Source organism: Ictalurus punctatus, chromosome 3 (assembly GCF_001660625.3).
Source record: "Ictalurus punctatus breed USDA103 chromosome 3, Coco_2.0, whole genome shotgun sequence".
In the NCBI taxonomy this organism is placed as follows: domain Eukaryota; kingdom Metazoa; phylum Chordata; class Actinopteri; order Siluriformes; family Ictaluridae; genus Ictalurus; species Ictalurus punctatus.
The window spans coordinates 1,807,614-1,820,954 of NC_030418.2; the positions used below are offsets into that span (position 1 = coordinate 1,807,614).

The 13,341-nt window shown below is 43.0% G+C and overlaps 2 protein-coding genes across 7 annotated transcripts in view; one reads left to right on the forward strand and one right to left on the reverse strand.

Annotated features, from left to right (window-relative positions):
- Positions 1 to 4,174: 4,174 nt before the first annotated feature.
- LOC108263098 (immunoglobulin lambda-1 light chain) lies at positions 4,175 to 6,623 on the forward strand. The gene is made up of 4 exons (XM_053679388.1): positions 4,175 to 4,307; positions 4,628 to 4,912; positions 5,184 to 5,222; positions 5,796 to 6,623. The coding sequence occupies exons 1-4, from the start codon at positions 4,256 to 4,258 to the stop codon at positions 6,122 to 6,124; spliced, it is 705 nt and encodes a 234-aa protein (XP_053535363.1). The 5' UTR covers positions 4,175 to 4,255; the 3' UTR covers positions 6,125 to 6,623.
- Positions 6,094 to 13,341, reverse strand: part of sh2d4ba (SH2 domain containing 4Ba) — a 31,427-nt gene continuing 24,179 nt past the window's right edge. For 3 of the 6 annotated variants that reach the window (XM_053679382.1, XM_053679383.1, XM_053679384.1), the window contains 7 exons: positions 13,139 to 13,298; positions 12,763 to 12,910; positions 11,217 to 11,358; positions 10,737 to 11,022; positions 9,557 to 9,684; positions 7,530 to 7,750; positions 6,094 to 7,214 (listed from right to left, as the gene is read on the reverse strand). In XM_053679382.1, the coding sequence (XP_053535357.1) occupies positions 7,122 to 7,214; positions 7,530 to 7,750; positions 9,557 to 9,684; positions 10,737 to 11,022; positions 11,217 to 11,358; positions 12,763 to 12,910; positions 13,139 to 13,298 (1,178 nt within the window). In that variant the 3' untranslated portion in view covers positions 6,094 to 7,121. Of the gene's footprint in view, positions 7,215 to 7,526; positions 8,310 to 9,556; positions 9,685 to 10,736; positions 11,023 to 11,216; positions 11,359 to 12,762; positions 12,911 to 13,138; positions 13,299 to 13,341 lie in introns of those variants that run through there. The other 3 variants (XM_053679386.1, XM_053679387.1, XM_053679385.1) reach the window with 3 other exon arrangements.

Below are 13,341 nucleotides of genomic sequence, written 5' to 3' on the forward strand. Positions count from 1 at the left end.
CTGGAAGGAGTCTCCAGTGTCAGCGCTTTGTAACAGTTGTAACTAAGTTTCCAGACGTCTTCGGGACAGAAGACTGCGGGTTCTTTCTAACATGAAAAGCTGTGTTTTATTATTATTATTATTATTATTATTATTATTATTATTATTATTATTATAAATCTGATATAAAAGTTGTGATTGCATAAGTATTTACCCCTGCTGGTGTGAAACTAGTTCCCATTAGAAGTTACATAATGAGTTGAATGGAGTTCATGCATGTGTGTTTAAAGTCACATGACTTCACTTGCTCTTGGAAGAACCCAGAGTTTGATATAATGCAAAACAAAGAACCATACGGGTGTTTTGTGTACATTTACAGTGTTACACGGTACTTTTATTATTATTATTATTGTAACACACTCTTACATTGTCACCTCACACACACACACGCTCATCTTTTCCCATTCCCGGCGTGTATTAGTGTTCCTCTAACCGCCACGGCATTTTGGTTGAGATTTTTTTGGACCCGTAGATCCTCCACAGAAACAATATGATACATGATATATTATGCACAGCATCAGACAAACGAAAAGACAAACATGCAGCAAAGAGATTCAGATAATTATGCAAAACAAGGTTACTTCCTGTGTGTGTGTGTGTGTGTGTGTGTTGGAGTGTGTGAGGGGGTTGATCTGTGCAGGTGTGCAGAGCACTCGGTTTTCTCCCCTTTAGCTATATTAAGAAACGGCACAGAGATTCAAAAAAGATGAGGAACTGAAACGAATCGAAGCGAATCGAATGATTAGGCGCGATGATCATTCGAAATATTTAAAACGGTATTTTGTCAAACAACGTGCATGTAAATAATGAAGCACTGACGTAAAGTGAGAGTCATAATCAGGCATACGGATTAACCGAGTAATTAATTAGCGTTAACGAAAAGATTAATTATAACGGAAGGCTTGAAACCTTTCCGAACAAATTGATTCCACTTCCTGAGTTTGATCCGAATTGATTTTTGCTCTTAACCGACCCAAGCTTGAGTACACTGTTTAGTGCTGTTGGAGAAGACCTCCAGAAGGAAAGCGTAATGAAGAACAGCAGGAACGTTCGATGGCGCCATGTTGAATTATAAATAAACCGATGTTTTGTGTCCTAGTGATATCAGATCGTCCATCGTCTCCTCCGTCCCTGCTTCTTCTCGCTCCATCCGGTTCTCCGCTCTCTGAAGGTGATGTCGGTGTGATGTGTGTGGCTCGGGGCTTTTACCCCGACGGTGTCACCATGTCCTGGTCCGAGAACAGCGGCAGCGTGACGGGTGACGAGGCGCAGACGGGTCCGCCTCGGCGTCAGGCCGACGGCACGTTCTCCCAGACCAGCGTTCTGAAGCTCAGCAAGCAGCGCTGGAGCTCCGGGAGAACCTACACGTGCCGTCTGAGTCACCCGGCGCTTTCCACACCGCTGAGCCAAAGCACCAGCCTGGACGAGTGCGTGTAGAGAGATCTCACAGTGCTGAAATACCAACAAACATGCATTTCAGATTTTCACTTGTTCTTTCGAAGCTTGCTTTAGATCTGTCTCCAGCTGGAAAGCACACAATAATAAAGTTATACTTGAATCTACGGCCTCCTTGTATCAATAATGATATTTAACGATCCCAAGCGAAGACGTTCATTAAACGTCTTGATGAATATACTCTAAAAACACATAGTTGTAGTTACATACAGCTGTACAGTTGTAACGCACGAGTATATAATATTCATAATCTCAGGTTACACGGTGCATTATAAAACGTCTTCGCAAGAATACTATAGAACTGACAGGCTCAAACTTCTCGCTCCTGATTGGTCAGAAGGTGTTGATTCATTTCCTAGAACAGCTGCTCTTACCGTAGTTCCAGCTCGAACGTCTTCAGGACCGAGAAGTTTACAGTTTCTGGTTTCTTAGTAATATTTCAAGAGGAAAAAAAAAAACCAAAGTATGACGTGAAGTTGTTTGCTGTGGTATAGGAGGAACAAAACACCTCGGGACGTGCTTTTAAAGAAAAATAATAATGAACTTCAGGATTCTAACAGTACTAACTCCTCACCCCATCCCGTACCTTTATTCCTCACTTACTACTTAAAAACACAGATACTATCAACGTTATATAATCTGATATTTATGAAACCTTTACCCGGGTCATGTAACCATGACAACACATGCCTTGTAGGTATTACGCCATATAACATGCCATAAGAGCATTTATAATGCAGTTTGTAATGGAAGTCCGTTGATCACAGACGGGATGTACGGTATAATGTGCGGAAGATTATATAGAAGTACAGGGTTTGGTCTAAAATAAAGAACAGTCTGACGTCTGGCCTTCTATTACCGAGTAAAATCATCATCATCATCATCATCATCACATTTGTGTCTTGTTATTAAATGATTATATCGATCAAATACAAAATTGCAGGTTTTAGACGACTCCAGCATTCACATCATGACACCTAATGAACGAGAAGCATCAAAATATCGTGTTAGAGATATTACAGAAACAATGTCTAATCTAATCTGGACCACTTATTGATGATAACTGCTCCGTGTTATTTCACACATTTATTGATATTTACTCCTATATCGCACACCGGATCACGCCTACTATCGAGACTATTAAAATGGATGAACATGCCGACATGGCTAGCAACACACGGACACCAGTTAGCTCAAAATGCTAACTGGTAGCCACTTACTTTCAGCCACTGTTAGCATTGGTATTTTGGTCTGAACTGTTAACAAGACTATTTATGCTAGGTATGAATTACCTAAAAGAACATATGCAGAAAAAAACAAAAAAACAAACTTTAATGGTACACTGATGCGCTTTTGATGATAGTCTTGCTGGATAAAGCTACTTATCGACTGTAATTCCTTTTATGAGTGAATGAACAAAATAATTTTCGGGAAACCTTTACGCTGTCAAACGCTATTCATTTCCCAGAATCCGGTCAGTGAGTCTCAGAGTTTGTGCGTATAGAGATGTACTTTAGCGCACGTTAAGGTTCAGTAAATCGAAGCGCACTGGCGGAAACAGTCAGCAAAGAGAGCGAGAACAGAAAGTGGATGCAAATTCACGGCCTCCAGATGAAACTCTATTAATAGAGTCCTGCTTTCACCAACGGCGTTCTAACAGACAGCAACGTGCACTCCTGAAACGAAGCTGATGCATAAATCTGCCGAGGTCGTGTGTGTAAATACGCCTCGCGGAATCTTATTATTTTTTAAATGAGAAGGATAATGAAAATGACATTTAGTTTGTTTTATTTAGTCCCGCCCTGAAGAAGCTATTTCACATAACAGATGTTTAGATATAATCACCACGACACTGTAATAACTGAATCTACACAAATGAAACAGTTCAAAAGTTTACACACGCTCGATTCTTAATCCCGTGTGTCGTCACCTGGATGATCGACCACGTGAGGTGTTTGTGTTTTGTGAGAGTCGGTCACGAACCCCTTGCTTGTCCTGAGCAGTTAAACCGCCCATTGTTCTTCAGAAAAAAAATCCTCCAGGTCCTGCGTGTTCTTTACTTTTTCAGCATCTTCTGCATCTTTGACCCCCTTTCCAACAGTCACTATATGATGTTGAGATCTGTCTTTTCACACCGAGGGTCTCGTACACGACTAGCCTATTACAAACGGTGCAGACGGTCACCGATGCTCAAGCCAGGAAAGGGGGGGGGGGGGGGGGGGGGGGCTAACTTTTGAACGGGATGATTGGTGTAGACTGTTATTATTTTTTCATGTGGGAAACGTGTAAATATCTCACATAGCTCCTAAATGAAAAAATCCCAGCTCTTTAAACAAAATAATTTACACCGATCGCCCTGTTCAAAAGTTTACACCCCCCTGGCTCGTAATGTAGTGTTTCACCGTCTTGAGCGTCGGTTTATCAACACCTTCTGACCACTGAGGATCGCAAAATTCAACAGCGATGTGGTGTCGCGGCAAACGATTCGCTCTCCAGGCGATGACCTGCAAAAAATAATATTTCCGTCAGTATTAACCACTCCCTCACACCAACCCCCCCACCTCTTTTTCCCCCTTTCTTTCCCTTTCTTTTACATGCATGCAAATTTGGAGAAGCAGTTATGCAGTGAAATTGTGTGTGCGTGTGTGTGTGTGTGAGACCAAGCGTGCTGCCTGTCTTTATAAGTGTCAATCCATAACTCGTCTCGCATAAGTCCCACACTCGTCTCTCTCTCCCTGATCACCATCACCAGCAATCAATCATGAAGATCCTGAGCACCACCGCTCTCGCCGGACTCCTGCTCTCGCTCTCAGGTAAGACTTTTCCAACTTAATGAAGAAGAAATAAAACAAGATTAACTGTAATCCTCACGTCCTACTCCGGTCAACACTTCCTCTAAAAACAGTTTAACATTAAAATCCTAAAGCATGAGAAGTGCTACTGAGCATCTAATTCCATCAACCATGTTCACACTATTATATAGAACAGAGATGAACGCTAACTAAGCGATAAAAATGATCGTACAGCTGTATTGCTATGAAATCTACAGAAGTAGGCAGGACCAATGGGAACTCCCGTTGGAAAGAATTTAAGATCACACGCTTATATATTTGGGATCCTTGTGTTTTCGCAGGGTTTGAGGCCATAGTGCATCTGACCCAGGAGAAGATCTTGAACGCCAATGTAGGACAAGATGTACGGATTCTCTGCAGGAGGGATAGTGGAAGCTGGACCATTTCATGGTACCAGCAGAAAGCTGGAGATACTCCGAAGTACTTACTAGCTGATAGCAACAGAGCCAGTGGCCTGTCCAGCAGATTCACATACACGGACAACGGTAATGATGAGTACCTGAACATCGCCAGAGTGGAAGCTGAGGATGAAGCGGTGTATTACTGCGGCTGCATCATTTGTCAGGACCATCACAGTGCTGCAGTTCAACGAGCCACTCGTACAAAAACCTCCCGAGCCTTTCAGTCATCCTGAAGATCCATTCCATTCACTCCAGGAGCTCCAGTCCTGTCAGGAAATGCTAGGAAACAAGTCTCTTACGCTTTCTCAAGTCCCATGTAGGAAATTCCTCCCGATTTCTCAGTCTGAGTTCCAGTATTGCGAACGTTGACGCGTTCAGTCTAAGCAGAAGCAGCGGGCTGTGCAGACGAGGTTTTTGTACGGCGCCGTCACACGGTGCCACGGCAGCATCGGCGGCGGAACCGAATTAAAGATCGGTGAGTCCTAATCTTTCTGCGATTTTTGGAAAACATGACAGGATTACTGTTCATTTTCACAAGGTGTAGTCGGAGGACTAGCCAAATATAATGTAATAGCCAACGTGACCATTCCGTTCAATCAGATAACTTTATTACACTGGATTGCATGAAATGTATTCATTTTTATTGAATGTATTAGCTTATTATTATGAATGTTTCCATTTGAATAATTCAGTAATAACGGAATACATCCAGTTAAAATATATTTCCCGTGTTGATTTTTAAATAACGAAATTATTGTAACGTTTTGTTGTTGTAAATAACAAAACGATGGTATTTTTTTGTTTGTTTCAATAGATGTGAATGCACTAGCGAACTAGCATATTAGTAATAATAATAATTTAAAAAAAGCAAGTTTGGATGCCAAGTTTGTTACTATTTCTGTCTTCATTTTGAATGAAAAAAAGAAACGTATAGAAACGATTACATTTGTTTTGTTTATTTTACAATCGCTGAGGTGAAATTGAAAAAAAATTTTTTTTGGGGAAAAAAATGAACTCCAGTTTTAAAATAAATCGTTCTCCTCTGCAGCTCGTCCATCGTCTCCTCCGTCCCTGCTTCTTCTCGCTCCATCCGGTTCTCCGCTCTCTGAAGGTGATGTCAGTGTGATGTGTGTGGCTCGGGGCTTTTACCCCGACGGTGTCACCATGTCCTGGTCCGAGAACAGCGGCAGCGTGACGGGTGACGAGGCGCAGACGGGTCCGCCTCGGCGTCAGGCCGACGGCACGTTCTCCCAGACCAGCGTTCTGAAGCTCAGTAAGCAGCGCTGGAGCTCCGGGAGAACCTACACGTGCCGTCTGAGTCACCCGGCGCTTTCCACACCGCTGAGCCAAAGCACCAGCCTGGACGAGTGCGTGTAGAGAGATCTCACAGAGCGCCGTTTCATCTGTTCCGTGTTGCGTATCAATAAAACGCGCCTCAGTGAACAGAACGGTCTTTAATAACGAGCGTTGTGTGTCGTCCATTTCAACAACCGCTTCTGTTATTGCGTAATAAGTCTCGTGGCTCTCAAGTCTGTCGCTTACTGCTCATAAGCTTCAACTCTATTACTACAGTAAATAAAGCATCTAAAATGTTCAAATGAAACCATGTAATCGAGATCTTTTGCAGTGTTTATTCCCTTTTCAGTTTTGCCCCCCCCCGCTCGTGCACCCCTGGGATGTACTGAATTATAAACGGAAGTTTAATTTTCAGTTTTTCTCATGAGATACGGTTTGCATGTGGTTGCTCATCAGTGCATGAATATGTGAAAATATTCAGAACGGACTCCAGCGGAGGTTAATACTGCAAAAACAACTGGAACGCGATGGCGTAAAATGATAGAAATAAAAAAAAAGTTCAAAGATTTTGTCGTTTCGGTCTTATCTAATTCCGTGGAATGTATTCAGAATCTGAACTTGGTTTGTTCGAGATTCAACATTAAATGTAGCCGGAAAGGAATTAAACAGTTCGGAAATGACGACCTTTAATCGAACGCACCGTTAATCGTCTAGTGTCCGGTCTTATCCGGAAAGTTCCGGTGTGGATGCAGGTTTTCATTCCAACCAAGCAATAGTCACACCTGAGTCTACTGAACGCCAAGATCAACTGATTAAACAGCCGGAATCAGGTGTGGCTCCTGCTCGGTTGGGATGAAAACCTGCACCCAACCACACCGGAACTTTCCGGATAAGGCTGGACACCCATGGTCTAGAGGGTCAGATTTCCATTTCCGTGCTCCACTGCATGTTTACAATAAGTTTTCCCATACTCCTCGAGAGATCCCTTTCCATTTCCTTTGAAATACATTAGCTTATCGAGACTAGCATCTAAGAGTTAATAAATAATGATTGTGAAAGTTCAGAGGAACGTTTGTGCTCATGGGAAGAGTCCTCCGTAGTCACCAGGGGGTGCAGTATGCCTACACGCCACCTTTAACAGCTCCTTTCCAGTGGTGGTAATGACTTCCTCCTGAAAGCAAAGAGGAGCCAATATAAACATGAAGTTTACTGTCCAACCACGGTGTGGTATAAATATGTTTATATTGTGACGTGTTTAGCGAATCCGGTGCCGATTTTCTGGTTGGTGCGACATTTTTGTTGTTCTGTTGAGAAGTCATGGGCCGCTGTGTGCCGCTCTGACGTCATAAGAGGACAATGTCGGCCGTAGCAAAGTTTTAAAACGATAAAAATTCAAGCGTATGTATATGTAACTCGAATATGTGACTCGCTCATGGTGGATTTATCCTTTAAGGAATATTAAAGAGAACCTCTCCTATTAGCCCACCTTGTGGAAGTCGATGAGGTCAGCGAGAGTGGCGTGGCGGTTCTGGTCCACTCCTAGAAAACTGTAATAATCCCCCGAGGCGTCAATCAGGAAGTGTTTGAAGCCAGTGGCTGTGCGATATGACAGGATGTAACCCCAAATCCTCTCACTGACTCGCACCAGGAAAGAGCCTTCAGCTTCGTTCATCAGTAATTTCTCAGATTCCTCACGTGTAATTATTCCTGTGAAGGGAAAATGAGAGAAACATAGCCTCAAACCAAAAAATCTGTCAATCTCCCTATAACTAAGCAGCCCCTTTTTCTCTCAGTAAGAGTTTTGTCTCAGTAGTTGTAAAATCTGGCATCAGTTTCTAAGTAACATGTCAACGGAGTGCCTGGATCCCCTTGAGAACCGGGTGACAACTTCCCCAACCTAAATAAATAAATAAATAAATAAATAAATAAATATCCATCCATCCATCCATCCACTTTCTGTACCCCCTATCCTACACAGGATCACGAGGAGCCTGGAGACTATCTTAGGGAACTTGGGGCATGACAACACACCCTGGATTGGGGGGGGGGGGGGGGGGGGGGGGGTTGGGACTGGGGCAGCCCATCGCAGGGCAAAATCGCACACACATTCACACACTACAGACAATTTGGAAATGACAGTCAGCATACAGTGCATGTCTTTGGTCTTGTGGAGGAAACAGGAGTACCCGAAGGAAACCACTGAAGCACGGTGAGAGCATGCAAACTCGACCCACACAGGGCGGAAGAGGGAATCGAACCACCAACCCTGGAAGTGGAAAAATGGGGTAAATTTTTGAAGAAAACATGTAAAAAAATATTAAAATGGGAATGTAAATTTAAAAAAAAAATTGAACATAAAAACCCTGAGAAAAAAAAAATATATATATATATATATAAAAAAAAATATGTATATATTTGCATTTGAATGAATTTTCTAATGTTATACATGGCTATAAAATGAATGTATAGATGTCTAATTAACCCGGATGAAGTAATTTTATGATTTTTTTTTCATTACTCTTTATATCAGCCACAGACATTATTCTACAATAAAAAAAAAGTCACAAAATCCCTAAACTGCGGTAATTCCACGGTAATATTACATTTAAAAAAATATCTTTGTTCCTCCTTCACTGATAAAACCCCCCTCACAAACCACAATCCCTCAAACTGATTCAGATAATCTAACAAAATCCAAATGCTTTATTATAAAAATCTTTCCTGAAGATCTAATCCTAACCAGATCCCAGGCTAAAGCTCCACAAAAATAACTCCACGCTCTGTAATCTCGTCATCTCTTCCTCGGCAAGAGAGCCGAGCGCATCACGGCGAGCGCTCTAGTTACCCTGCTTCCAACGTACAGCACGTGACCCAGACGTGCCGGTGTAACTCGTACCCTCGACCGACCCTTGACTGGTGTATCTCGGTGTGTATGTATCCTTACCTAGAGCGCTCTTAAAGTGAGAAAGGAGAGCGCGTGTTCCGATGGAAATTCACACAGGCGTCAGGCGGCTTTATTGTCTATTAAACAAGAGTCACACTCTACGATCCATCTGCGCTAGACAAAAGAGGCAGGACTTAGCCAGTAATTAGCCTAGCGAAACAGCTGAATTATTTAAGAATCCTCGTCATTTCTCTAACACACACACACCTCTACACAGCCGCTCTCCATCTGTCCGTTAGGAAGTCTCGGTTTACAAAACAGGAGCGGGTGGTTTTCATTTCGCTGCTTTTGTGGATCAGGAGTGATCGTATGAGCAGAAGGTCAAAAGGTTAGCATGTACTTAGCATACCGCTTACAGAATGATGTTTCTGGACAAAATGTACAAGCTACAGGTTTGACACAATGCCGCTCACTATCTGTATACGTGCGTCTATATTCCGATTAAACCCAAAAAGGGGGCGTGACTTCAACCACTCGGCCCCGAGAAACACTTGATTTTGCCACCTTAAACAGAGTTTGCATGTATTTCAGGGTGCCACACATCGAAGTACATCTGTGAGCCAGTTTACCATGAAACCACGTGGCGACGGTGCCGCTCGTCCGTTCATATCCAGCCCTCTTCGGCTTCTGGTCCTCAGAGAACCACAGTATGACCGATTCTCTAGAGCTGGGGCGAGGAGCACGGACCCAGGAGGGGCTACAAGGCAAGAGAAGAGGACGAAATGAACGTATTGTTTCATAACGATTCGTTTAGCGTCGAGACAAGCGTATTTTAGCGGATGTGTCCGTGAACCAATCACTATGCGGTGGGCGGAGCTATAAATGACCACGTTTCCTTAAATTTAATTCAGGGTTATTTGCGCAGCATAAATACTCGCCCCAGTTCTTATAATACGTTAACGTTATATATATGAAGATATATAAGGATATAAACCTAACAATGGGCCTCATTTAGCAAAGCTGGATTGTGAATGTCATCCTCATGCTAGTTCACTAGGGCAGGGACTGAGAGTACCAGAGATAACGTTTTTTGTGAATTTGATATTAAAGAATATAAAAAGTAAAGGACGCGCGCCGACACAAATCCATAAACTAAGACAGAGGAAACTAATCATTTAATCATGGCAAAAGAAATGGCGCCGTATATACAGTAAATGGAGGACCGGGCCGGTCTGTCTGCGCAGAACCGTAAATAAGCGCCGATGGAAGATTTAGCGCTCGCTTATTATTATTATTATTATTATTATTATTAGTATTAACGTTACATATTATTAAATCATTTTTATTGGCATAAAGTTGACTCAAAATAACTATTGTGTCTGTCTATTTATTTATTTATTTATTTATTTATTTATTTATAAGGCTTTACCCTTATTGTTCATTTCATGCTTCCAGCTGTCTGTGCACATGACCTTTTATGGAGTTTCGTGGGTGTCACGACGTGCAATCGAGCCGCGTTTCCAAAACGTGTGCAAAAAAAAAAACAAAAAACGTGTGCATCCATGTTTACGCAAAAACATTTACGAGCAACTTTACTAAAAGACTGATAAACGATTCAAAACGTGTTGTTATTTAACTGCTCTACTGCTACTTGACGTGTTTAACGATCTGACCCGCTTAAAAAACTTTTGCAGTCACACGTTTTTAAAATCCTGATGACGTCATGTTATAAATCTAGGGCTGACTGTACTGTGAGAGGCAGGGCTTGTGCCGTAAAACAGTAGATTATATGGTTTTAGGTAAAGTCACCTATCCATGAGCGGCTGCGACGCGGTGCTGCCGTGTTTGCGGCTCTGTCGGCGGCGGTACAGCGGAGGATCTGCAGGTTGGAGGCCAGGTCGAGGACGTTCTTTGGGGACTTTATCCTGCGATTTGTCTGACGGCTCTATTCCCACTGCACTGTGTCTCCTGCTTATGGGTATTTGCTGCTTGAAATGGCCTTTCTCCATGGCTCGGATGGACTGGCGATTATATTCATCCCTCGCCCAGCGTGCTCTCCTCATCATCTCCTCATCTGCCGCCTTGGAGCGCTGCACTGAACAAGATACGCACGTGACGATAGGATGAAATGGAGAAAGTGCTATACAGACACAGGCTTGTGAAATAGTTTATAATATATTGGTAACATGACAAACTGTGCTGTCTGATTAACAACTACTAGGCTAGGTTTAAACAAAAGAAGAGCAAACAAACGAGGGGGGGGGGGGGTATTTTCTAGAAGATACTCACGTTGTTCTTCCCACTCCTGGTCAGCATGTTCACTTTGTTTTTTTTGCTCCTGCTGTAGCATCATGTACAGCTCCTTCACTCGCTTCTCCTCAGCGCACCGAACCTCCTCCTCTCCCTTCTGCCTCTCTTCGTCCTCACGTTTCTGCGCACGAGACGAAGACGCCTCGTTCTTATTACTAACCCGCACATCAAGCGTTTCCATGATATAATGTGTTTGCATACAAAGGCAAGCTTGTTTTAGAAAGCTAATCACGTATTTATGGTAACCGGGGGGGGGGGGATGATGGAGTTTTGTCGAGTTCACAATGTACATAATCGTGGTGGGGGGCGAGTCAAAACAGATAACTCAACATGGTTTAAGTTCAGGGGCGCACGGTGGCCTAGTCAGCACGTTCGCCTCACACCTCCAGGGTCGGGGGTTCGATTCCCACCGTGGCCCTGTGTGTGCGGAGTTTGCATGTTCTCCCCGTGCTGCGGGGGTTTCCTCCGGGTTCTCCGGTTTCCTCCCCCAGTCCGAAGACATGCATGGTAGGCTGATTGGCGTGTCTAAAGTGTCCGTAGTGTATGAATGTGTATGTGACTGTGCCCTGCGATGGATTGGCACCCCGTCCAGGGTGGATGGATGGATGGTTTAAGTTCCCATGCTGACAGATAACGTTGAGTAACAATACTGTGGTAATTAAGTGATAAGTGATGATCGATAGCTAAACGTATGACGTTTCTCCCTGATCATTCAGGAAATCTCGCACAGCTTGAGAAAGCAGTTCAAAGATGAATGGATATTCAGAACACTGAGGTGAACCTGTCAGACAAACAAGCCCTTTAATATTTTCTTAAGGAGATCTTATTACTGAGCCCTGAATCATCGATGGACATGAAGACCTCACTGGAGATCAATAAAGTAGGCGATGCTGACAAAATGATTACAGGGCCCTCTCTTATCTCTTTATATTTCCTCAGATTAAATTGGCAAAGATAAAGCTAAACTTTGAGGATGCGAGTGAAAAATATCCGTTTAGGCTATTTAGAGTCGATTTAAGTGTGTGTAGTGAGGAATTGATACTGAGGGTACAAGCCATATAAGGCATATTGTTCATTCATTTGCAGTGTTTAATGTGATAAATACTATGAGGACTATATTGGGAATATACTAGACTCCTATTAGATATTTATTTAGTTTAACATAGAAGGTTTTTTTATTTTCATTTTCTTGCTGTTATGTTAAATAGTATTACATTTGACAGAACAGAGAGAGAGAGAGAGAGAGAGAGAGAGAGAGAGAGAGAGAGAGAGAGAGAGAAGCTATTTCCTTCTACGGTCCTCATTTCCTCCGTTAAACACAAGACAAGCGCTTGAGAAATGATTGAGATTTCCCATCTGGAAGATTTTTCTGAACAAACAGAAACCCAACAAAGAACCAGCTTATCGTGAGTGTGCAGAAATGACCGAGGTGAGAAGTAAAAATACCCAAGATGCTCCCAGATGTCACGGATACGGGATTAGTCCTGCTATGATAAAAGCATATATATATAAAAAAAATCTCTACCTTTAGCTCCTCCTGTATGCGTTCTTCTTCCTGTTTGGCCGCCTTCCTGTCCTCCGCTTCCTCTTTCCACTTCCCGGCTACTAGACGTGCCTTCTCTTTAGCGATGGCGTCCCTGAACTTCTGCTTGATCTCGGCTTCTTTCTTTCGCCTTAGAGTAAAAACAGATACAATATTGCGCGAATGTGATAGGCAATGCTATGCAATGCTAAAACAGCCATACGGTGAAATGTATACAGATTACGAATCATTGTTTTTTGTAAGTACTGCGATTTAAGTTGGTGCTCACTTAGCGATGCAGCAAATGCCCCAATATTGATGTTTTGCCTATTTAGAAGCTAGGTCTATTCCCTCCAGATGCTGCTCCGTAGATACTCACCACAGCTCCCGAGCCTCTAGTTGGGCCTGCCTCCGTGCTTTCTCCTCCATCAGGTTTTTGATGATCTGCTCGTAAGATCTATCTCCAGGAGCTTCACCCATGACCCACACCCACACCTCACCATCAATGCCAGAAAGCCAGCGAATGTGCTTTCTCACTCCTGGGGACAACATCACACATGAAAGATGACCTGACGGCAGCAT